This window comes from Penicillium diatomitis (genome assembly GCF_028827545.1).
Source record: "Penicillium diatomitis strain IBT 30728 chromosome Unknown utg000008l_segment0_segment0, whole genome shotgun sequence".
NCBI classification, from domain to species: Eukaryota; Fungi; Ascomycota; class Eurotiomycetes; order Eurotiales; family Aspergillaceae; genus Penicillium; species Penicillium diatomitis.
In genome coordinates, this window is record NW_026623180.1 from 529,981 (window position 1) to 554,239 (window position 24,259).

At 51.1% G+C, this 24,259-nt stretch overlaps 9 protein-coding genes across 9 annotated transcripts; 5 read left to right on the top strand and 4 right to left on the bottom strand.

Annotated features, from left to right (window-relative positions):
- Positions 1–4,158: 4,158 nt before the first annotated feature.
- N7539_006236 (C2H2-type zinc finger protein) lies at positions 4,159–5,432 on the top strand (the record flags this gene model as incomplete). The annotated part of the gene is made up of 3 exons (XM_056935838.1): positions 4,159–4,622; positions 4,761–5,227; positions 5,311–5,432. The coding sequence occupies 3 exons, from the start codon at positions 4,159–4,161 to the stop codon at positions 5,430–5,432; spliced, it is 1,053 nt and encodes a 350-aa protein (XP_056788762.1).
- A 1,463-nt stretch (positions 5,433–6,895) lies between these two features.
- On the bottom strand, positions 6,896–8,273 carry N7539_006237 (putative plasma membrane SNARE protein (Sec9); the record flags this gene model as incomplete). Its single annotated transcript, XM_056935839.1, has 2 exons — positions 6,896–6,955; positions 7,059–8,273. 2 exons carry the CDS (start codon positions 8,271–8,273, stop codon positions 6,896–6,898), a joined length of 1,275 nt encoding a protein of 424 aa, XP_056788763.1.
- Positions 8,274–8,763: 490 nt separating this feature from the next.
- N7539_006238 (Sec1 family protein) lies at positions 8,764–11,128 on the top strand (the record flags this gene model as incomplete). Its single annotated transcript, XM_056935840.1, has 4 exons — positions 8,764–8,835; positions 8,904–9,099; positions 9,363–9,574; positions 9,635–11,128. 4 exons carry the CDS (start codon positions 8,764–8,766, stop codon positions 11,126–11,128), a joined length of 1,974 nt encoding a protein of 657 aa, XP_056788764.1.
- Positions 11,129–11,278: 150 nt separating this feature from the next.
- N7539_006239 (telomere length regulation TEL2 family protein) lies at positions 11,279–14,578 on the bottom strand (the record flags this gene model as incomplete). Its single annotated transcript, XM_056935841.1, has 6 exons — positions 11,279–11,759; positions 11,821–12,537; positions 12,599–13,139; positions 13,193–13,279; positions 13,332–13,682; positions 13,735–14,578. The coding sequence occupies 6 exons, from the start codon at positions 14,576–14,578 to the stop codon at positions 11,279–11,281; spliced, it is 3,021 nt and encodes a 1,006-aa protein (XP_056788765.1).
- Positions 14,579–14,973: 395 nt separating this feature from the next.
- N7539_006240 (NEDD8-activating protein UBA3) lies at positions 14,974–16,502 on the top strand (the record flags this gene model as incomplete). Its single annotated transcript, XM_056935842.1, has 5 exons — positions 14,974–14,987; positions 15,038–15,139; positions 15,265–15,344; positions 15,395–15,691; positions 15,751–16,502. 5 exons carry the CDS (start codon positions 14,974–14,976, stop codon positions 16,500–16,502), a joined length of 1,245 nt encoding a protein of 414 aa, XP_056788766.1.
- A 277-nt stretch (positions 16,503–16,779) lies between these two features.
- N7539_006241 (DNA-directed RNA polymerase core subunit RPC40) lies at positions 16,780–18,042 on the bottom strand (the record flags this gene model as incomplete). Its single annotated transcript, XM_056935843.1, has 3 exons — positions 16,780–17,757; positions 17,844–17,948; positions 17,998–18,042. 3 exons carry the CDS (start codon positions 18,040–18,042, stop codon positions 16,780–16,782), a joined length of 1,128 nt encoding a protein of 375 aa, XP_056788767.1.
- A 532-nt stretch (positions 18,043–18,574) lies between these two features.
- Positions 18,575–20,137, top strand: N7539_006242 (NADH-quinone oxidoreductase subunit D; the record flags this gene model as incomplete). Its single annotated transcript, XM_056935844.1, has 2 exons — positions 18,575–19,237; positions 19,319–20,137. The coding sequence occupies 2 exons, from the start codon at positions 18,575–18,577 to the stop codon at positions 20,135–20,137; spliced, it is 1,482 nt and encodes a 493-aa protein (XP_056788768.1).
- Positions 20,138–20,769: 632 nt separating this feature from the next.
- N7539_006243 (dolichyl-P-Man:Man(7)GlcNAc(2)-PP-dolichol alpha-1,6-mannosyltransferase) lies at positions 20,770–22,648 on the bottom strand (the record flags this gene model as incomplete). Its single annotated transcript, XM_056935845.1, has 3 exons — positions 20,770–22,196; positions 22,286–22,558; positions 22,639–22,648. The coding sequence occupies 3 exons, from the start codon at positions 22,646–22,648 to the stop codon at positions 20,770–20,772; spliced, it is 1,710 nt and encodes a 569-aa protein (XP_056788769.1).
- Positions 22,649–22,992: 344 nt separating this feature from the next.
- N7539_006244 (YOS1 family protein) lies at positions 22,993–23,632 on the top strand (the record flags this gene model as incomplete). The annotated part of the gene is made up of 4 exons (XM_056935846.1): positions 22,993–23,026; positions 23,139–23,225; positions 23,366–23,476; positions 23,577–23,632. 4 exons carry the CDS (start codon positions 22,993–22,995, stop codon positions 23,630–23,632), a joined length of 288 nt encoding a protein of 95 aa, XP_056788770.1.
- Between the last annotated feature and the right edge of the window lie 627 nt (positions 23,633–24,259).

Here is a 24,259-nt window from a genome sequence, read left to right on the forward strand (position 1 = left end):
TCTGACATTTCACCGGGCCAGCTAGTCGAATATGGTTCGCTGGCTGACCCCCGCCAGGCTGAAACGCCTTGTCTGAAATGAGAACCTTGGTCGCTGGATTCAGATCGAGTCTCCCCCCTAGGCTTTTGTCTATCGGGTTAGGGTGTACTCACGTGCTGTTGTTCTCCCTCTAGCTTCCATTTGGAGGACTGTACCTCTACCGAGTACCGACTCCCGACTCCCGAAGGCGCGTTGCGGATGAGCCTGTCTCGATCTTCTAGATACATGCCGGGTGATTGGATCTTGTCAAGGTGATTCTGTTTGATATCTTTTTCTTCTCGATGTGCTACTATGTAAGTATGTACTCAGTACTGTACTCTCCTACTCTTCTGTCCTCGTCTTCCCTGGTGATTCTCGTTGAAGCACTGTGGAGACACTCGACACGGCAGAGACGGGGCCAATCATGACCGATCACCGTTGGACCCGTTCGTGCTGGACCACTTCCGGATTCCTTCTTCCTTTCTTTTCCTCTCTTGCTCTGTTTTTTTTTTTTTTTTTTTTTTTCCTCTTCTTCTTCTTCGTTTTTCCTTTTTTGGCTCGGTCACCAGATTGTAGGACGGGGGGATGTTCGCTTTTCCGGGGCGTTCTGCAAGGGAAGAGGAACAGCGTGACTCCAACCCCCAAAGGCCCAACTGGAACTGGAACTGGCAGAAAAAGGTAGACTTGAAGGTCCACCCCGTTCACCCGTCCATCCGTCCACCCGTTGTCCCTCTGGTAGCAGCCCCCCCCCCCCCTACGCCTGTAAGCCGGTAGCCCGTCGCCCGTCGCCCATGGCTTGCGGTCGGAAAAGCCCCCCACGAAGTTGAAGCTGAGGTGGAAGACTGGAGGCAGCCACTAGCCACCACACAGTTGCAAAACCCAACCAGTCGTAGCCATCTTCTTGTTGGAGACGGGATTTCCCTCCCCTTTTTTCGATGTGATCCGCTGCCAGCAACACCCGTGCATCCTTCTTCCCCCGTCTGCATATCCGCCAACGGTGTGACTTCACTACTAAACGACCACAAGCACAATGTGACTCGACTCCAATCAGGCATTTTCCAACTCTATAGATTTGTCTTGTTGATAGCATGTATGTCCATGTCCAGCAGACTACCTGCGTCGCGGGGGATTTGAGCTGAATCTGTCGTGCTCTCTTTTATTTCAGAGGTACTCATGACAATAGGAGTTGGTATTCTTTTCGTCCACGATGATTGTATATCCCCCTCCTCTAGTCTATTTCCATCTTGAACCGTCCCGTGGTTTTCCAGTTCGTGGCTATGCGCAACTCTTCCATGCCAGATCGATGGAGCTCCAATTCCACATCCACACCTACACCAAAGTCTATCTACGGCACCAAATAGGATCCCATACCATGACCACCACCGACCACTGACCGGTACTGTGGTTCCCTTTCACAAGCAACACGGGATTCCGTAGCCTGCCCATGCCGAAAAACAAAAACCACAAAAAAGAAAACAAGATCCAAATTTAAGCTCCGGGTCCTTCCTCTATCCCGCGGGAAAGAGCCTACGAAATCAAACAGATGCCAGTGTGAAAAAAAAAAAAAAGAGAACCTTCAGTAGTGTCAGCCCCCCAAGAAAAGGGAAGCCAGGAGCGAGCTCAGAGGACAACGGTGAACAGACGCTTCATCTCTTGTTAAGCTGACTTTTATCCCTTGTGAGTCTGTAGTATGACTATGATGTACGATGAGTAAATGTACTTGCAGTACTCCTTACCAAAGTCACTTGACGCTCCGGCCAACCCTGAAGAGTTCCATGAACGCCAGTCATGACGGGTGTCGTCTCATACATTCTTGCTACCGCGTCCCGTCCCCAAGTAAATTGCGACGGTGTCGACTCGTCGAGTACTGGAGTGGCCCCCCTCCCTCCCTCAATCTTTCCTTCCATTCTTCACCTATTTTTGTCTGCACTATGTAGTCCGTACATGAGCATGTCCGAGGAGTATGTTAGGTAGTATGTCATCCATGGTGGACCGGTCCATCCTCTTGGGATCCCCTATTTGATTGACTCGTCATGCTGAAATACTTGCGCGCTCTTTTGATGGAGTACTGCGAGGCTGGGTGGCGAGGATTCTGAGAGTCCCTCCTCCATCTATGTAACCTGACTGGACTTCCTGGATTGCCTTGGGGGGGGGAAGAATTTCCAACTGACACGGATTATTCAAGGGAGAATGGAAAAACAGTACTCTGTCTTCTGACACTGTTCAAGGTATGTTGGATCTTTCCTTTCCAGCTACGATAGGAGTAACTGAATGTATCAATCTACCTTAGTCCCTCTAGTTGTACTCCCTTATCTGATGCACTCACTCGATCACGCTCAAACGCCGGTGTATTACTATCTTCCCTCTCTGTGTGATGAACAATGTAGTTTAATCGGGTCTAGCATCCGATCGCCAATCCCTCCGACTCCCAAAAAAAAGTCCATTCCGATTCATTACACATTTGGCACATTTGGCACAACCCGAGCGAAAGGGTCCGAGCCAACCCAGAGAGATCCCAATCGCATGGTTCAGAAGTACACAGGAGTCTAGACGTCGGGCGCTCCATTGAGAGGTTGACCTCGCTCTACTTGAGTTTCGATGCGAGTTCTTGTTGGTAAGGCAAGCGTTGTGCGGCGGAAAGAGTAGCTCATATGCAGTTTCGAGGTGAGACAGAAGCTTTGATCGAGAGAGAGAGAGAGAGAGAAACTCTCTCTCGAGTAATAGAAGCGACCAGAGTCTAGAGTGCTATATACTACAAGTATATAGCATGTAGTTACCGGCCATCGAGAACAAGCAGTACTCCCACTTGACGACAAATCAAATATGATCAGTAGCTTGGTACAGGCAAGACCCATTGGCCCACTTCATGCTGAACGCATGATGGGAAATGGGAAATGCCTGCATTTCAAAATCAGGGTCACTGATAGAAAAAGCAAACCACAACGTCCAAAGGGGGCTGTCTACTAGATCAGATTATGAGAGACTGTTCAAAAGGTACAAACTCATCAACTTCTCAAATCAACCCCCCCCCCCCAAAAGAAGGTTTACCCTCAGCAGAATAATGAAGAGCTTAAAATCTGATTTTCTCCCCAAACTGGACAAGTGGGATGGGAAGAGGAGACGTGTGAAATTACCTGACCCGCATGTATTTTGGCTCGCGGTAATAGCGTTTTCTGAGGATCTGCGACCTCCGACGGCACGTCGTCAGTGGCACAACCCTTGTGGGATGGTCGACTTGAGGTCTGTCTCCCTTCTTTCACTGTAGAATTTCTCCTCTTTTTTTTTTTTTTTTTTTTTTTCCCTCTCTCCCTGGGTTTCCTTTTTTATTTTTATTTTTGTTTCCCGCGCTCACTCTCTCTTTCTCTCGAGTCTCTTTCTCTCTCTCTCTCTCTCTCTCTCTCTCTCTCTCTCTCTCAGTCCACTCTTACGGTGGATCATTTTGGAGATTACCTCTTTTGATTTTGGGCAATTCTTCTTTTTCTCCCTTCCCTTTCCTTTCTTTTTTAGGTCCCTACCACATATTCTCTATTTTCACCCAATTCTCTTTTCCTCTCCCGGTCTTTTAGAGAGAGTGTTATTTTTTTTTTGGATTTCTCTTTTCCGTCTCTTTACGTGGGTGGATTCACCACTGATGGGTGAACTGCCTGAGGAGTCAAGTCGACCGAGTTGGAGACGTGCGGCACGCATGTATGCCCTGGATACCCTTCCCTTCTTAAGCTTCGCCGATCCCCGTTCCCCAGACACATCTTTCCCTCTATCACTTTGAATATCCCTTCACTCTCCCCATTACCTGTCCAGGTACATTAAGGATCGATCTTCGCACCTCTCACGTTTTCTCCCTTGCCCATCTATCCATCTTTCGACCTACACCCTCGGACTCCTTTGTCTTTGTATACTTTCTATTTGGGTCTTGTTGCAGATCAGCCAGCAATCAAGTCGATCATCTACAACCCTCAACCCCCAACTTCCTTCAACCCTCCCCCACGAGCCCAGTCCTTCGCGACGAGTCACCGCGCCTCGTCTCCAACAAAGAATAGGAATTCGCCCGAAATTCTTGTCATCTTTTATTTTTTGTTACTAGTGTGGACTTGGTTCGCCAGCTGAAACCTTGAATCTCCTCATCGCAACGCAATATCCCCAATGACGATGGTAATGGAGAATCAAAACCGCCCTTACGGCGGGATGAGCTTCGATAATGTGTACCACCACAATCCACCCCAATTCACAGATCCCTGGGCGACGGCACACACATCGACACACTCGACACCACCCGTGTATGCGACTTCGATGGGCAACAGCGCTAGCATGCCGATCAATGCCGTCAAGCAAGAGGACGTGGCTCGCTCGGCCGCCATGTCTATTCCTTACAGCAACATTCCCGTGTCTGCACCTGCAATGGTACCCAGCAACAGCTATACCACCACCGGCTACAGTGCAGATGTGTTGAGCATGCAGCATGAGGTCCCTCGAACAGCCTACGAGCAAACACCCACCTATACGACCGCGCCTCCCATGAGCAGCTACGCGCAGGCCAGCTATGCCCCCGCCGCATATGCTCCAATCCATGCCGCTTCTCCAACCGACATTCGTCGCATTTCGCACTCGTGAGTCCATGGTTCCCCTCTCACACGACATCTCCCTTTCTAGTGGACGGTGTTGAGTTGCCCCAACACGAATTGCAAGTGCCTTGGAATCGTGAAAGTGCCCTTGACTGACAACGCTTTTTCCCACCCGGCGAACAGTGATCGAATCGCATCTTCAAATCCTGGACCTTCTTTCGGAGATGCTCTTGATGCCAGTCGTGGAATGGTTGCTCTCAGCCAAGACCTGACCCCTCGCAATATCTATGGACCTCGCGGCGCGCGCAGCTCCACCGATGCCTACGGCTTCCCTACCAACCACTCATCAACCTCCTCGATTTCCTCTGGAAGCACATACCCTTACTACAGCGCCTCCGTCGGCTCCGTGGATTCTTCAGTAACCGATTACAGCTCGACGACATCCGAGTCGTACGAGTCGCGGACTCTTCCGCGACCAACCAGCCTCTTGGCTGGAAGCGCACCTCCAGGACCTCAGTCCATGATGAGCCAATTCAGTTCCAAGATGCCATCCAACACACAGAAGAAGCACAAGTGCAAGGTTTGCGATAAGCGCTTTACTCGTCCTTCTTCCCTACAGACGCATATGTACAGTCACACTGGTGAAAAACGTAAGTCCTGCTTCGAACACACTTTTACCCTCGCCCACCAACGACTGGCTACTGGACAGAAATCAACTAACTCATTCGCACAGCTTTCGCCTGTGACGTTGAGGGATGTGGGCGTCACTTCTCGGTCGTGTCCAACCTGCGCCGACATAAGAAGGTTCACAAGGGCGAGAAGGAGGGCAGCTCTCCGGGTGACGACGACGAGTAAATCGATGATTGATCACGACTTGTTCGTCAATCTTTGTCTCTGTCGTTCTACCATTTCGCCTTTATTTTGGCTTGAAACTCCCTCCCTCTCGTGCTTTGCTTTTCGCGCGTCCAAAAAACGCTCTCGCGCGAGACATTCTGATACCCAATTGTTCAGCATCTTTCTTGTCTTCTTATTTTTCTCTGCGTCCACTCATCTGCAATTCGTCAGAGAGTGAAGCTTGTACAACATACCTGGCCTATGCTTCCCACTCCTCTCGGTTGAACCCCTTGTTCCGACGAAGGCTGTCCCTTCAACCGGCGGTCGCAAAGAGGCGAATTCGTCCCTGGGCCGCCTCTTTCAACACCGGCCATACCTTAGCGGATCCAATGGGAGGTCTGTGGATTTTCATTCTGCCGCTGGGACTTGCTTCCGTCTCTCAGAGGCCATCTTTCCTCCCCTGTGTCAATCGAAGCATTTGCCATCTCTTCCATCTTTCTTCTGTTATGACCATAGAGTTGCCGGTTGACTTTGGTACTACCTGGCTATGATTTTTTCTGTCTTGTACCCTTTTTCTTCTTCTCTTGGGGTGTCTCCATTCACGAACACCAATCCTCCATCTTCTTCTTTTCTCATTCGCTCGCTAGACTTGGGAGACTTTCTGGATTTTCAATGTTTCGATTCCAACTTTTTGATACCATTGGGCTTTTGTGATGATTTCATGCGGATTCCCTCCTGTCCCTTGTTCCCCTCCAATTCGGGACTTTTCTCCTTCATCTCTCGCTTCGCTGGTCTTTTTCTCCCTGTCCACACTTTGGATCAATAGCTTAATACTCTCTCACTTGCATATAATTTGCATCAATGAGATAACTCATGGAAAATTTGTCCTTGAAACCCACCACTCGACCAGTGTCTTTTTTCCAAAAAGACTCCAAGAATCCTCGTAAGGAAAGGGTGTCGAGTAGACCTGCATTTTACTTTCTCAATCGACACATCATTTGCAATCGCTGGACGCGAAATTACCTCTATTGAAAATTCCGTCTGCGTCGTGAACTTAAGCTTAAATTGGCACTGGAGATTCTCACGTCTCACAGGACATGCTCCCGAGTCGTACAAGCGCTTATAAGCCTCGGCCTCCCCGACGCCCTTTACTGACGCAGCCGTGGTTCCCTTTGTAACAGTCGCATGTTGCACGACATGGGGACTTGGGTACACCATATGTGGGGGAAGGGAAGTACCTCCCTTGTATACAGCGAGGCAATACCTAGGAGTCTTTCAATAATTTACAAAAGATCCAAAAACAGAGCAAATGCATTTGGCAGTATTATGAAGTGATCTTCCATTTGCAAATGGTCAACCACATCCCATACGATAAATTAATGAATGAGCGGCGCAGCTCCAGGCATGTTCCGGCTCCCGTATCTCGAAAAAAAGGTACTGTATGTAGGTAGTAGTAAATTCTGCTACGAATGTTTGTGACCGACTCAGCGGATTCGATCGAGTTTCGCCCGGTTCATGGCAATTTGATCGTCGACGTAATCGCTCTGTATGAGCAAGTTAGCTGATCAGGTTCAATATCATTGGGAAGTCCCAACCCCACCGGGACGGGAATGAGTGTGAAGTTGGAGCGTTAGAGAGAATACGCACCTTGCCTGTGATGCGCTCCAAATGTCTGTTTTGTTGATCCAATTCCTGACCGGTGGCTTTGGCCAGACCGTTCAGTCGGCCTGCGGCCCCGCTGAGGAGGTCCAAATTTTGCTCGATCTCATCTTCCATGGCTTCGTCCTCGCTGTCTGCTTCAAACTGGTATTTGGCCCGTTCGGTAACATTCGCCTTCTTGCCCTTCTGTTGCTTATTCGCCTCTCGGTCAATGTCCCGGAAGACCTTGTCCATGCGCGCATTGGTCTGGTACGCTTCTGAACGAGTACCCTCACGCTGGTCGCGCTCTTCACGGTGAGTGTTGAGGATGCGCTCGTCGCGCTCCCGTCTGCGCGAGGCACTTGTGAACGGATTGGACACGTGCACCGCGAACATGCTCTTGTTGAGTGCTTTCAGCTCCCGCGCCTTCTCCTGCGCGACACGTCCCTCAACCGTGGCCATGTCTAGGTTCTTTTCGGCGTCGTGGACCATTTCTCCCTGAGCACCCAAACGAGCCAGTGTCGACCGACCCGTTTCCTCTGCCATGGCGGCAGCCCGGAGAGCGTTCCGGGTTGATGCGACGTCACCCTGCTTCACGAATTTCATCTCCTGCTTGGTCGCTTGGATCTGCTCTTCTTCTTCCTCCTCCGCCGTCAACTGTCGGTCCTGGTAGGTTGCCATGCTATATTCATTGCTGCCGCCACCGTAGTTTCCGCCCTGCCCGCCTGCTTCTCCGCCCTGACCAGGCGAGTATGGAGGCGGCGCGCCGTTCTGACCGGATTGTGTACGATCTCTAGCTCCGCCGAACAGTTCATTGCGAGCGGCATCCGTCTTTCCTGGATCGTTGGGGTCGGCATTCCCTAGTCCTCCATAACCCCCGGTTCCATAACGAGAGGCGCCCGCGCCGTTGCCGTTGCCACCATTGCCATACCGATCACCGCCGTAGCCGCCTTGATTCCCGTAGGCATTTGCTGAGTATTTGTTGTCGGATGGAATGGCGTGGGGTCCTTGCGCGGGGGCGGGGGATTGGGTCCCGCCCTGATAACCAGCTGGCGGGGGTGTCACCCCGGCCTGGATCTTCGCCTTGGTATAGGGATCGACATATGCCGGTTGAGCGTAGGGGTTGGATGCGGCCGCGGGGCTTTTGTTCTTGGATCGAGAGCCGAACAGAGCGCGGCGGCTGGACTCTTCGCCGTCTTCGCTGTGCTTTTTGAAGAGCCCCATGATGTGGCGTGGGGTGGAGGCACTGGAGTCGTATGTGATGTGTCTGTTGGGTGATCAGGCTAAGCACAGCGAGATGAGTCCGGATATCGGTCAAGAATGAGAAGGTCGCGGTCAAGTCGGCCTTTGCCAGAAGTATCGTAATGCGAGGGAGGAGTATCAAAGAATGAAAATGTGCCAGCTGGCCGAAAAGAAGAAGATTAATTCAAAACGGAGAATGCTTCAGGGGAGCTCTCGGGCAGTGGAGGCCGACCACGGCGACGACGGTATTGATGTATTCTAGTAATGCAAAGTTACACAGACAAAGTGACCCTATCATGTTTGAGTTGCTGGAGAAAGAGGGATAACGTGACGCGTGACGATACAAAAACGAGCTGACTCAGTCTCAGTGGTGGCGCTAGTCTCGATTCGGAGAAGCTTCGCCCCTCCGGCGCCGCGTTTTGGTTATTTTTGGATGATGCTTCTGTGTTCGCCTGCCACAGCCACTCGAGCAATGGCGCCTTTGGGAGATGCCGATTATTGTAGGGATAAGGCCCGCCGGGACCTGCTGGCCCTGCTGGAAGGCGTGAGTATTGCTGTTGCCTTCATGTCTTCCAATTTAGAAAGGAACAAACTGGCTAATGTGCACTTTAGGCTCGTGGGAAGAAGAACATCGTCATCAGCCAGGAACTGGCGGGTCCAGTGGGCTTGATCGTCAAGTTTTCCGAACTCCAGCAGTATGGCGTAGACCGTGTCTTTCTTCTGGAGAATGCCAATGTGGACTCATCGCAGCGTAATGTGGTGTTCGTAGTCCGCGGCGAGAAAGCGCATCATGTGCGGACGGTAGCAGGTAAGCTCCTGGGGTTCGGTGTTCTTTGCTGTTCTGATGCCATCACATCCACCCTCACTCCCGAATGTAGACACTTCATGGGAATAGGCCTTTATTTGGCCTCATATGTTGCGTGGAGCTCATATGACCACTCCTCGCAATGGTAGCGATTCCCGATATCAAATTGAGCTCATTCATTTGGCGCTCGGCTACTACGTTTCACTACACATTTGCTTTGCTTGAGTTGCCATCAGTGTGAGCTGACACCTTTCCCCCCTTTTCAGAGCAAATCAAGCGCCTTCAGAACAATGGCAATGTGGAACACGAATTTTCCATCTTCTTCTCCCCTCGGCGGACCTTGGTCGGCAATGCTGTTCTGGAAGAGGCGGGTATTATTGGTGATGTCAACATTGCTGAGTTCCCGCTTGAGTTCTTGCCACTGGAACAAGACCTCTTATCACTGGAGCTAGATGATACATTTGCAGACCTCTACCTGGTACGATTGTCCACGGAAAAATGATGTGGCCTTAGAACACCCAACTAACGCCATGATCAGCACAAGGACCCCGGATGTATCTTCCATGCCGCCAAGGCTCTCATGGGCATTCAACAGAGGCATGGATATTTCCCTCGCATCGTGGGCAAGGGCGACAATGCTCGCCGACTAGCTGATCTACTGCTTCGGATGCGTAAAGAATTGGATGCCGAAGAAAGCTCTGGACTGACTGATTCCTACGCACGAAGTCTTTTGCCCAGTGCCGACACCGAGAGCTTGATTATCATTGACAGAGACGTGGACTTTGGGACTCCGCTTCTCACGCAACTCACCTATGAGGGACTCATTGATGAGTACGTTGGTATCAGAAACAATCAGGCGGATGTAGATACGAGCATTGTCGGACAGGCGCCCGGCACCCAATCCCAAGAATCATCAAGGACTTCACAGTCAGTCAAGCAAGGCCTGAAGCGCAAAATTCAGCTCGATTCGACAGATCTGCTTTTCAGTCAGCTTCGTGATGCAAATTTCGCCATTGTGGGCGATCTTCTGAACAAGGTCGCTCGCCGACTTGAAAATCAATACGAAACTCGGCACACGGCCCAAACAACAAACGAGCTTCGTGAGTTTGTCAACAAACTACCGACTTATCAACTAGAACACCAGTCTCTTCGCATCCATACCAATCTTGCCGAGGAAATCATGCGATTGACCAGAACAGAGACTTTCCGGAAAGTCCTCGAAGTTCAGCAGAACAATGCAGCCGGAGCTGATCCGACTTATCAACATGAGACTATTGAGGAGTTGATCTCTCGCGATATCCCATTGAAGAGTGTGCTACGTCTGCTGTGTCTTGAATCGTGCATGTCTGGCGGACTACGTGCGCGGGATCTGGAGAATTTTAAACGTCAAGTGCTGCAAGCATACGGCCATCAGCACCTTCTGACTTTCTGGGCGCTCGAAAAAATGGAACTGCTTCAACCCAGATCTTCAGCAACAGCGATGCTTATCCCCACCTCCGGTGCTCAACCGGGCTCTAAAACAAACTACGGGTACCTGCGCAAGAACCTTAGACTTGTCATCGAAGAGGTCAGCGAGAAGGAGCCCGACGACATCTCCTACGTTTACAGTGGGTTTGCCCCGCTCAGCGTTCGCTTGGTGCAATGTGTGCTTCAGAAGCAGTACGTGCTCGCACTAGCTAAAGGCGGGAAACCCGCGGCGTCGATGAACACCACCAGTCCCGCATCGCCTGGTTGGCTCGGCTTCGAAGATGTAATCAAGAGTGCCCGTGGCTCAACTTTCAACATTGTGCAGAAGGGAGATGACAAGGCCGTAAGAGCAAGACAGGTCCTCAGTGGCAACTCGGCCACAAAGACCGTTTATGTCTTCTTCCTGGGTGGAATCACATTCACTGAAATTGCTGCGCTGCGATTCATCGCTGCGCAGGAGGCGCCAAAGCGCAAGATCGTGATATGTACTACCGGGATCATCAGCGGTGACCGCATGATGGAAGCAGCTATTGAGAAAGGCAGTTTCGCAAAGACGACCGAGTAGTCTTTTTTTTTTTCGTCTTGAATTAATGTCCATGAAGCGTTCACTGTTTGTAAATAAGTCTTTTTTTCCCTATTTCTTATGACAGCGTGATTCCTAGATCACGGTATTATTCATCTTACAGGCAAATATTGCACTCAACCAAATGACTGCTCAGTACTTGAAGCCCGCATTCACGCCCATCAATCGCCCCTGATAACGCTCGATGACCTCACCCAGTCGTACCATCACTCCCGCAGACAATGTTCGCACCTGCTCCTGCGGATCGGCGAATGTTCCAGGATCTGCTTTGACTCTGCTTGCAGGCGTGCGATCGAAGACTTCGGACGCCCACTCGCGTAGCTCCATCACGCGAGTAGCATGCTCGGTGACGAGACGTTCTTCGCCATCTGAACCGAATGCAATATTCACGTCTACAACCGCCAAGAACAGCCCCAGCAACGCCGCGGTAACTGTGGGCTCGCTAGCTATTGGAGCCGTGTGGAGCGAGATCAACAGTGACAGAATCTCATGTGTGAAGGACGCAAGGAGGGGATTATGTGGACCAGCAGTAGAGAATATCAGTGACAGGGTCTGGAGGAAGAGCGTGAGGATATGGGGCACCAAGAAAGGATTATGAGAAGGAGCGGATGACCTGTAATTTGATCTCTTAGCAATTTTCAGAAGCAAATGAGGGACTGAGTATCATGACGTACGAGGCGAATTGAAGGATCATTCGCTCAAATCGAGCTTGGAGAGGGTAGAAGAAGCCCTGGGCTAGAATGTTGTAGAGATCTTTTACGACCTTTTTTTTGCGTTGAGCCTCGCGTTGCTTTCGCTTGTTTTCAACCTCCATGCGCGAGGAGAAGGTGCGGACTTTCAGCGCGCTGGGACCGGTCATACGGTCAGCAGCATCGGCTGCCAATGGCTGCAACGATGTCTTTGCCATCTCTTGTGTTAGTGCAGCGATTGGGGATTGATTGCTGTCTTTATATACAGCTTCCAAGGCTGGCGACAAACGCTTGGATGGGAAGGAAGTATCTCCCAAGCTGGGAAGATTCAGTGCCTTGGCATCATCCTCGCCATTGCCAGCAATCTCTCGTGCGCTTAACCCTAATGCCGTAAGCGTTGCAGACCGCTGTGTTTGTGACAGGTCGCCGTCGAAGAAGATCGCAGCAAACCAACGGCCCATTTTTAGCGGCTGCGAGACAATAATAGCAATCAAGCTCTGGAGACGTGACTCGTGGAAAGATGGATGGCTTTTATCGTTCTGAAGGCTGACCAGCGTCAGTGCCAACTCTTCTACTTGCTCGGCGAGCTCGGTTCCAAATCCTCCTTTACGTCGAATCAACGACGGCGCGGTCGTGATGGCAAGATGGTGACGATCCACGTTTTCAGTGTCGCGCAAGAATGTGATTAGGTCACGAATGTACCTAAGAAGAAGTGAGAAGCCAAACTCAGACTGGACGTAGAGATGAACTGGTGGAAACTTACACTGGCGCGCTTGGCTTATTACGTTGGACAAGCGTTGGATCCTCGTCTTCGTCTTCCATGTCGTCATCCGGCTTCTCGTACGGCAATAGGTCCTCCTCGCTGTCGGTGTCATCTGCACCATCTTCGATCTCCTCTATAGTGATGATCTTGCTTGATAGTGGTTCGATTCGGCTAGGCTTAGCTTTTTTGGGTTTCGGCACGTCTTGAGTTGGTGACACCTTCGCTGTGTTACCTCGTCTCAACTCCTGGAAAGACTCGATAGATCCAACTTTGTCCTGGATATCTGTGAGACTCAAATAACATAGAGCCTCATCGCTTTGCATCTCTTCGAGGTCGAACTTCATGGCATTTTCGGGCTTTTCTATGACATGGGATATTCCCGTGCCCACAATCATGCCGAGGAAACGTGCCTTGTTCGAAGATGCTGCAAGTCGGTTAGACACTGCATTGAGATAAAGTCCCGTGCACCCAATTGCCTGAACGCTCTGGGGATGTGCTCGGTTTAGTTGTCCCGCGACAAGTAGGATTACTTGCGCTTGTGCTGTGAGATTATCAGAATCCATATCTCGAAGCGTCCTCAAAGACGAGACATACCATCTTGTACAAGGACTGGAAGGTGTTTGATCGAGAACCGGTCACCAAATTGTTCAAGAGCGTGAGAAAGTAATGTTTTCAACGTTTCTGAGGTCGCAATGTTAGATCTGAGATTTTCCAGGATCTTTGACTGACCTACCTGCGGATTCACTGAATATTGAGAGAATGGCTCGGCGCAGGCCAATTGTGTATATTGAGCCACCCTGGCCTTTGGAGAGCCAGTTCAGTAGTTGCTCCTTGAGGAAGGGACGATCTGCCACAAGCAAGTTGCAGAGTGCTCCTACGCTTGCAATGGTTGATTTCACAGAGTCAGACTTCGTCACAGCTTCAGAGAGGTCCTCCGAAAATGAACTCTTCTGCACATCGCGGAAGATAGCTTCCAGAACGGCGACCTGCTCCAACGGTCGCAGATGGTCGATCAACATGCCCAGGTGTCGCGAACATGATTTCTCAACAACAAGCTCACAGTAGATCTCACGGACAACATGGTCTAGCTCCTGATTAGCTTCTTTCGAATATGGAGAAATGCCACGGCCACTTACCGGGATATCCGAGGCTCAGCGCTCGGCTGGTGAGGAGAGCTAGCGAAGTCCAGCTTTCTGTATCACTGGCATCCAAACTAGCGGCAAGGCTAGCGATATTCAGGCCTAGCCATGATGAGTAGCGAGAACCTTCACCAATCCAGGCAAGTTCCGACGTCAAATTGGGTTGGCCTGCAACAGCGAGAGCCTCCGCTGCAGTCGAAAGAATCCTGCCACCCGATACCAGAGACACAAACTCTCTCCATGCTGCTTGCTGCCGAGTGTGGTTGCCATACACAGCTGATATGTCGACAAAAATTCTCCGAACGAAATCTCGTGGCTCAAGTAGGGAAGACAGAACCGACAAGATATCTAGCACTCGAGTCGAAGTGCTCGATTTCTTGTCAGTTTGATCTTTCGATCGCGAGCTTATGACTAAAGCACGAAGCTCAGCAACTAGCGATCCCAGTCCAGCTATGCTACTAAAGCAACGGAGCAGTGCAGCACGATATTTCACATAACCAGATTTGCTCTTCGCATTCAAAAGCTGCCAATGATCGGGTACTGTGGTGGACGCTAAGATTTGTAAGATATGAGCTGTCGTTGGGCCCGGCATTCGGACATCAACCTGAGATACCTCCCGTGATGTATTGTAAGGATCTAGGGCAGCAAGGACAATGGCGAGCTCTTCGCTACTTGGATGAGATTTGAGTAATTGTATCACTTGCTCCGATGATATTTCTTGGCTCAAATCTGCGGCAGGTTTGCTGAACCCATCATTGCGCGCTTGATCTGCTTGCACTTCAACCAACGGAGGCTCGCTGTGCGTCTTTATGGACTTAATGGTAGTCAGCAGATCTTCCATCACGTGGATTTTGTGAGTGCCAAACAGAAAATCGCAGAGTACTTCAACATCTCAGCGCACACATCGGAGCTTCTATGCGGAATATCACGTGATATGATGTCTACCTCTCTATCCCACGCCGTGATAGCTGCTGATAAGTGCCATGCTGGACCCACCAAGTCTACTGTTTGTTTAAGTAGTCTCAAAGCTTCGAGCTCTTTTCAATCTCCCCTCGGATATATACCACGCTGAAGTTGGGTACTTCTGCGGTCACCACTTCAGTCTCGAATAAAGCATTCTCTGGACGGGCCCCATTGAGTGGACGGTGGGCCTAGTGACTGTTTCTGGGATCTTCGACTTCAAATCACCGATCCAAGTTCAATTGCCTGAAATGAATCACTCCAACGCGAGCCAACATGGCCGGTGGCGAGTGCTCCTGAACTCACATGTCTATCGCTTCGCAAAGCTAATCTGTCACAGGAAGCACCTCTACAAGGTTATGTCCAAACCTGGACCCCATTGTGATGAAGACTGGACTCCAGGATCAGCGATAATTGATATGCTTGAGTCTACCAAAGTCCTGTGAGCACTCTCCCCATGAGCAAACAATATCTGCTGCGACGAGCGACTGACTGAGACCGCAGTGTAATGTAAATCAACCCAATGAAACTGATTGGAGACGAATGCATTTACTGAGCGCATCTTAGCGGAGCTGGTGGACTGGGTTGCGAGATTCTGAAGAATCTCGCTCTCTCAGGGTTCAAGGACATTCATGTCATTGACATGGGTGAGTTCTCAAAGCATGCTCGAGGGGTGGCAGCTAACTGTGTACTACAGATACCATTGATATATCTAATCTGAACAGACAATTCCTTTTCCGACAGTCAGACATCGGAAAGCCGAAAGCAGAGGTTGCCGCCGCTTTCGTAGAGAAGCGAGTAAAAGGAGTCCGGATCACCCCGTTCGTTGGCAAGATTCAGGACAAAGATGAGGATTTTTACATGCAATTCAAAATCATCATCTGCGGCCTGGATAGTATAGAAGCTCGTCGTTGGATCAATGCGACGCTGATTGGAATGGTGGACCCCGAAAATCAAGAAAGTCTTAAACCTCTTGTCGATGGTGGAACTGAAGGTAGGTATACCCAGGCAGGTCTTCTTTCCAGAGACAACCGCTGACCACCGAGGACACAGGATTCAAGGGCCAAGCTCGAGTCATTCTACCGACATTGACCTCCTGCATTGAATGTCAGCTCGATATGCATGCTCCTCGTCCAGCAGTTCCACTTTGCACTATTGCAACCATTCCGCGTCAACCACAGCATTGCATTGAGTGGGCGCACCAGATCGCATGGCAAGACAAGCGAAAGGACGATCCCTTTGACAGCGATAACATGGAACACATATCGTGGGTCTACCATGCTGCTTTGGAGCGAGCGCAGCACTTCCACATTGCGGGTGTGACATTTCAAATGACTCAAGGTGTGGTCAAAAATATCATTCCAGCGATTGCATCGACAAATGCCGTGATTGCTGCATCCACCACCTCCGAGGTGCTGAAGATCGCCACCGGATGCAACCCATATCTCAATAACTACATGATGTATGCCGGTGAAGAGGGCGTGTACACGTACACGTTCGAGGCTGAAAAGAAGTCAGACTGCCCGGTCTGTGGCAATCTCGCTCGCAAGATGGACGTTGATCCTGACTTGACGCTGGGAGAATTCATCGAGAGCCTCGGCGAGAGAGCCGAGGCGCAATTGAAGAAGCCTAGCATGCGAACCGAGGAGAAAACCCTGTACCAGCGCTTCCCACCTCAGCTAGAAGAGCATACAAGACCAAATTTGCGGTTAAAGCTGCGCGACCTCGTCGAGGACGGCGAAGAAATCGCAGTCAGCGACCCGGCCTATACGATCGATTTCCGCTACCGCCTTGTCTTCAAATGAGTGCTTGATGCTACGACTACCACGACTCAAGAGTGGGGCGGAATCGGCGACCTCAGCCGCTACATAGTTCGGGACAAAAATTAACGGTATACCAGGACGAAAATCTTCATTCACAGTAAGATCAAATGAACAGTAACTGGGGTATTCGGACCCTGGCCTCGTAAAGCCTAACTTTGACCGAACTTTTCGTAAATGTACAGCGCGAACGAAGCTCAAATCTTTGAATTCCAACGCCAGGAAAATGCATTAGCAAGAGGGGGTAACCAACAAGATGGCTTTACGCCATCAAGTCTTCGAGGCCGCGCTTCCAGCGAGCGCATTTCAGCTTCAAGACCTTCACGGCCTCGAGGAACAATACGTCGCTTTCAAACTGTCCAGTGCTTTCCACATTGTAGATGAAGTGGTCACGAATGCGACCAAGCTTAACCTTGCCCTGAAATTCTTCATGACGAAGGCACTCTCGGCTCACGGTGTCGTTGAACGCATCCCGGACAACTGCCTTCATCTCACCGGCGTGGCCCTCATATCCACTTCCCTGACGCTTGGCGTCCTCGGCAGTCACGGGCTCTAGACCGATGACACCCTTAGGGAAGCACTTGGCGAATTTCTTTGCGTCTTCACCAAGAATTGGGCGTTCAATAGTAATTTGCGGCATCAAACGATAAGTAGCTGTGGCGACGGGGGAGAACTTGGCGTGATCGGCTCCAATGCCCTTGATGCAATGCATCTCGAGATCAATCTTCTGACCAGGACGCAATTTGGCGATAAGAATATCCGGGTTCACTGGCTGGATGGCTCCTTCGCCGGTGAAGAACTGTTCTTGGCGGCCGACGGGTGTGAATGTCATATCTTTCGCATAGACATGGGCATTGTGGTATAGCTTGCGAGGGTCGGTCTCATCTTGGGCAGCATCGGGGTTCTTTGTGCACTCAACAGCCAGCTGCATGACAACTGTGTTGAAATCACTTGGCCCCGGTGGGGCAGGACCGTCATCGTCTTCGGAGGGCTTGCGATACCAGTGCATCCAGTTGATACCCTCAACAGAGCCCTTCAGCGGAATCAAGCCGAGACGGGAGGCGAGGACCTCATCTTGAATGACAGAAGTGTTATTCTGGACGAAAACGTATTCGATGGCAAGAGTCGGAATTTCGGCGACAAGAATGCGGCGGAAAGCATTAGCAACGGCGGCGTCAAGTCCAATTAGTGAGAATGAAGCCTCATATGGATCGTTGCGATGGAACTCGACTTTGAAGTTCTACGAAACATTGAGTAAGCACCAGCGCATACTCATACATGGGCTTTCCACCGAGCGCAATATTTCTTTTACATGACAGCACGTACATCCTTGAATTGATCCAAAGCCCAGCTATGCGATTCGCCTGGCCAGTGCCCAGGGAAGTCTGTGGAGGGAATGTTGGTGACGGTCTCTGCGTTGATGCCGATGATCTGCGAAAGGTTAGCGTCTGGTTGGTTTGTACATCAGAAGAGTCCTTACGCGACGGCGCTGCAGCTCCTCCTGCGATGGAATAAGTGGTGCCATGATGGGCGATGTGGTGAAATGCTAAGGAAGACTATAGAAAAAGGTCAATGATCGAGTCCGATAAGAATATTTTCTTGGTAGCCTAAGGCAGAAATAAAGCACTGTTCCGCTGGTTTCGAGGACAGCCTGCAGTCCTGCCAGTCCTGCACAGTGCAGACCGCCTACCGGCTTTATCATCGTGCGGCGAGGGAGGGAACCAGCCTCAGCTGTCGAGACTGGTCACGTGAACATATGTATAATTATGTAATACTGGTGCCTTAGGAGCTCAATCTGCTGAAAGCGGCTTGGCCACTCTTTCTCCGATCGATGGGCTCCCGGCAAGCCCGAGGCCAACCAGAAGTCGCTTGATGACCGGCATAGAGCCTTATCACGTGATATTCCAATTTGGAGTGCGACCTCATCTGCATCCTCAAGCCGTAGGCCTGCCCTTCCCCCAGCGAGCTCATTCTCCACCCAGCCATTGAATGCGTCTGGACTGAGGACCAGCCGTCTCATCTTTCGATCCTCAGAATACATTGACAAGTATTTCTCCATGGCCGCTTCATTCGCTCGCCTCGCGGGCAATGCGCCCAAGAGACTGTGTCTCCGCCCCTCCAACTTGATCAACACATCCGTGCCACGATCCCGTTCGATCGCGACCACCGTACCTCGTCGTCACGCCGAGGCTACCAGCTTTCAAGCCACAAGGCTAGTCCCGACCGACCCGACCTTCACGCACTTTGCCAACAAGGGTCCCGCCGAGGATGAAGCTGCCGGGCTCGAATCCGCCGCTGAAGGCATCGACCGGAAAATCCGTCACTACACTGTCAACTTTGGTCCCCAGCATCCCGCAGCACACGGTGTGCTTCGTCTGATCTTGGAATTGAACGGAGAGGAGATTGTTCGTGCTGATCCTCACGTCGGTCTGCTTCACCGTGGTACCGAGAAGTTGATCGAGTACAAGACCTACATGCAAGCTTTGCCCTATTTCGACCGATTGGACTACGTTTCCATGATGACCAACGAGCAATGCTTCTCTTTAGCTGTTGAGAAGCTGTTGAACGTCGAAATTCCCGAGCGCGCCAAGTGGATCCGAACTATGTTCGGCGAGATCACTCGTATCCTCAACCACCTGATGTCCGTTCTTTCACACGCCATGGACGTGGGTGCTTTGACTCCCTTCTTGTGGGGTTTCGAGGAGCGTGAGAAGCTGATGGTGAGTCGTCATTGTACATCCATTGCTGCGAGCTCTTGAACATCTCCGTTGGTCTCCTAACCATGCTCTTCTCCCTTGTAGGAATTCTACGAGCGTGTCTCAGGTGCTCGTCTCCACTCCGCCTACGTTCGCCCGGGTGGTGTGTCCCAGGATCTCCCTCTTGGCCTTCTCGACGATATCTATCAGTGGGCCACTCAGTTCGGTGACCGTATCGACGAGACCGAGGAACTGCTCACGGACAACCGTATCTGGAAGGCCAGAACTCAGGGTGTCGGTGTTGTCAACGCTGCCGATGCTCTCAACATGAGTTTCACTGGTGTCATGCTTCGTGGCTCTGGTGTTCCCTGGGATATCCGCAAGTCTCAGCCCTATGATGCCTATGACCAGGTTGAATTCGATGTCCCCGTCGGTGTCAACGGTGACTGCTACGACCGTTATCTGTGCCGTATGGAGGAGTTCCGTCAGTCCCTTCGCATTATTCACCAATGCTTGAACAAGATGCCCGCTGGTCCTGTTCGTGTTGAAGATTACAAGATCATGCCCCCACCTCGTGCCGCCATGAAGGAGAACATGGAGGCTCTGATTCATCACTTCCTCCTGTTCACCAAGGGTTACTCCGTTCCTCCTGGAGAGACTTACTCTGCTATTGAGGCCCCCAAGGGAGAGATGGGTGTGTTCTTGGTCAGTGACGGCAGCGAGCGCCCGTACCGTTGCAAGATTCGTGCCCCCGGTTTCGCTCACTTGGGTGGCTTCGATCAAGTGTCCCGAGGTCACTTGCTGGCCGATGCGGTCGCCATTATTGGTGAGATTGCTTCTCCTCTATATGATACTCTGTCAAATGTGCTGACTTCTGATTCCACAGGTACCATGGATCTGGTGTTCGGTGAGGTTGACCGGTAAAAGCATCAAGCGTAATGCATAATCGTTCTTTAAATCTCAAAAGATGGGGTAACAACGAAATACTCAAGCCCGGAAGAATCTTGATTGCGACCTCTTCTCGACGGCTCAAATGCCAGGGCGGCAACTAAAATTTTTAGAAGAGTTCTCTTGTCTACCCTTTCAAGATCACCATTTGATCTCCCTCCAATTCCTCACCCAGGTGTACCAATTCTCTCGATTTCCTTGTCTGATGGCGTTGTCTATGTTATATCTCGCGTCCCCTCGCCGTCTCCATTTCCGCCTTCTACTATCCCATTAGGCTTCTTGTGTATAGTGACAATCTATTCTTCCAACCTATCATCGATCTTACGAGGTGTATCAGGTCAGGTTGCTGGTCCGATGCTCTCATAAGCATGCCACCCCGGCAGATTCTGGGCATACGTATAAATCAACATTCACGTGAACAAGAACAAGCCATTCTAATCCTCACTATACCGTCCAGGGAAGGCTAGGAAGGACAAATGGTGCAAATCCACTCATCTTACTTGAAATATGTAATTGAGAACCCACAAACAAAAGAGACCTCAACATTTTGCTAGCGTCATGACTCCCGAATCGTAGGTAATCATCCGATTCAGACCACGGACATGGTATCACTTGTCATCACGAATCCGGTTCAGGACCTTAATCCTCGGCCTCATCTTCAGCTCGACCCACCAACCACGCAGAACAAGCTCTCTGACCACATCCCGGGCAAGCACATAGGAATCATACAGAGACTCAACGCCCATAAGGGACAAAATGCGCCGTTCTACCTGCGCAGTTGCGGGAGAGCCCGGTTTCAAGATAGATATGCCGGTGAAGCCATCAATCACGTCGGCGATTTGCCAGCGCGAGGATGGGAGCGCTTGCATCAACATGCTTTCATCGGGGTCCTGGTATTCTGGATCGTCGGATGCCTCCACGACGACGTAGTCGAATTGGTCCCAAAACGGCTCTCCGAGTCCCGCCGAGTGGGATTTGGTGGCTTCGTCTTCTGTCTTGTCGTAGACCCAGCCCTGTGTCGTTGGTCGCTGGAGGAATCGAGTGATTCCTGTCTGGCAGGCTAGGTTACCAAGGTAGACATATGCACCGGGATCGGTGGACGAGGAGGCCCGGTCATGGTATGCGTGGAGAGCATTTAGAGCATGCGCGCCGGGGTAATTGGCCGCCGAGGCTGGCAACAACACGAAAGTCGACAGGGCGAATGATGCCATGGTGGAAACCGCTAGCATTTGACATGCAAGGCGAGCGAAGAAAGACCGATCGCGCCGGCGCCAAAGGTATGCTGCTCCCAGAGCGGCTGTAGCAGTGAGAACAGGGACAACGTAGAGAATGAAGCGCCATTCCTTGTGTGGCTGCGCACTGTACAATGCAACGAACAACACTGATGGTGCCAGTAGAGGTAGCATTGGCCGTCTAAGTGCGGGATTCTGCAGCGCCACTGGAATCGCAATCAGATAGACCAGCGGGTTCAAAAGAAGTCGAGGCAATGCGTTGGTGAAATAGAACCAAAAGGGCTCGGTGCCCCAGGCAGAGGACTGGCCTTCGACAACGTTGAACACAAAAGCATTCAGTTCAGGCCAAACCCATTTTTTCCAGAAGATCGTGTCAATGCCGACGGTGGAAAGAAGCCCGCCAAGTAGTCCCACGACTCCGGCAACAACCACATCCACCAGCACTTCTTTCCCATGCACGGTCAGTAGAGACAGAGTGGTGAATGCGAGGAGAAGGGCAATCTCAGCGCGGAATATCACCCCGGCCACGGTCAAGAGACAGAGGGCCAATCTCACGCCCACGTGGCGAGAGTGCGCCGATCCAGGCTGTGCTATTGAGTCGGGTAAGAGGTATCGCATGGCTAGGGTGGTCAACCCAAAGGCGAACATGTTCGACAGTGGCCTTGAGGCGTAGTAGATCAGGTGAAATTGACTGCATTGAAACAGCAAGTACCAAACAGCCACTGTCTGGCCGAAGCTGTTCCGCAAGCCCCGGGCAAAGATCCCCAGAGCAAGGGCATTGTATAAGCCGAGGAGAGCTCGAACTGCGCGAGAGTATTTAGTGAATGACTGTCCATTGAAGGAGAAAGGCGATGAGCTCTTTGCCCTGGTCACCCATGTGATGATAACTTACTACATATTTGTTGGTTCACTCCCGTCCACGTCGCAATTGACATGGGCATTAAGCCAGCGAGTATAGTCGCTCCCACCGCAGTCCTCGGCACGGCACCCGGAAAGTCGAAGTGATCATAATGACCGTGCTCGATGGAATCACCATAAGGCAGTCCATGTGCGAGGATGTCGTGCGTCGCTTGAACATGAAACGATTCCTCTACCTTGGTGTAAGGCGCAGCGAAGAGATGCAAGAGGATCAAGCTCGCCAGCAAGAGCACTAGGCCAAGGTATGCTGGTTATTGTTTATGGTCAGTACTAGGCCCAGACGCCGAATACTTCTATCTGACAGAAGCTCAATGATCGGAGACTGACCATGTCTCATAGTGACTGCATTGACAAGCAGTTTCTCTTTTCTCTCGGTATGGCTCTCTTCATGGAAAAAAGGAATATTCACTGAAATCTCCCAAATAAGGAAAGAAACGAAGTTGTGGACGGGGTGTCGAGACAATGTCAAGTAAATCCGGAGATCTGGCGGCTTCCCGCCGCAACCCCCAAAGCTGCCCCGAATCCGCCGCTCCACTTCCGGTGCCTGGACTTTGAACTCTGGACTCTGAACTCTTGACACCCCCCTTCTCTTCGCCGGATACCCAAGGTCCTCCGGCACTGCGATTTTGACTCTTGACACTCACACACAACAGCCAGTGACTCAACGTCTCACCAGACAAGATGCTGCTCTTCGGCCTCGGCAATCTGGTCTATGGTAAGTGCCAAACCAGCACTCTCCCCACTACAATCAGCCCATTCCACGCCAGCTTCCTCTGTATCGGAAGCTCCAAACAAGCTAAGCTAACGAACACTTGGGTGATACGCAGTGATTGTTCTCATCATCAACGCCATTGCCGTCCTCTCCGAGGACCGATTCCTCGCTCGCAGTTCGTCCCCTCCCTCCCCTCCCGCTTGTGTGCTTCACGCCGGTCTATCTCTCTCTCTCCCTCTCCCTCCCTCTCTTTCCCTCTTTGAATACTACGCCCTATCACAAGACAAGACCGGACAACTTTGTCGATCCTGAAAACTAATGCGCATGGATAACCAAACACAGTCGGATGGGGTCGCACACAAGCTGAGCCAGGCTTCGGCGCCAGCTATGATAGTACCAGTGTGAAAGCAAAGTCGGTCAATTTGATCGCGAGTGTACGGACGGTCATGCGGAGTACGTGCAACGGCCCCCTTGATGCTCTGGCTTCCCTGCCTTTCGTCGTCATTGGAATATGCTCATAGACATGTTTGGTTGACCCTGCATCCTCATACAGTACCTCTCATCGTCATCAATACGGTGATTATCGTCTACGAGCTGATCCTCGGCTGATCCGACCCTCTCGATTTGGGTATGAATCGACCATTCCCGGAAATCCTAGTCCGAAGCTTCTAGATAAAAAAAAACCAAAACAAAAGGAGGCCGTGAGCAAAGCGCAAAAGAAGAGGCTTTTGACAAGGAAAGAAAGAGCGAGACTACTTGCATTTCGTGGATATAATCGCCGCGTTCCCTGGCAGAAGCACAAGAGCAGAACTCGGACGCTGAAACGTGCAAGCAAGTCCTACGCTCTGTCCGCTGAGTTGTTGGGTCTCTGTCTGCTACTCTCCCTTCCAGATCTGCTTTGAATACCCCTTCTACGATGTACATGATTTCTTTACTTAGTCTTGGCGAGGAAATCCAGCTACAGCAGATATCCCCACGGCGTTATGTGAATGCTCGTCCTTGTCATGCCCGAAGTGCGCATATCTGAGAACCAGACCTGTCTCCGTATCAAGCTTACAGAACGTATCTCCCAGCAAGCTTACCTCTAAGTCCCCTGATACTAATGCCGAACGCTTGTCTCCCGGTTGGCAACGCCGTTGTACAGCCACTACGATAGGCAGGTGGATGCTTGACAGGGACTGAGCATTTCAGGTGTCGAGTAAGTTGCTTGAGTCAAACAATGATTCCGTCACCATC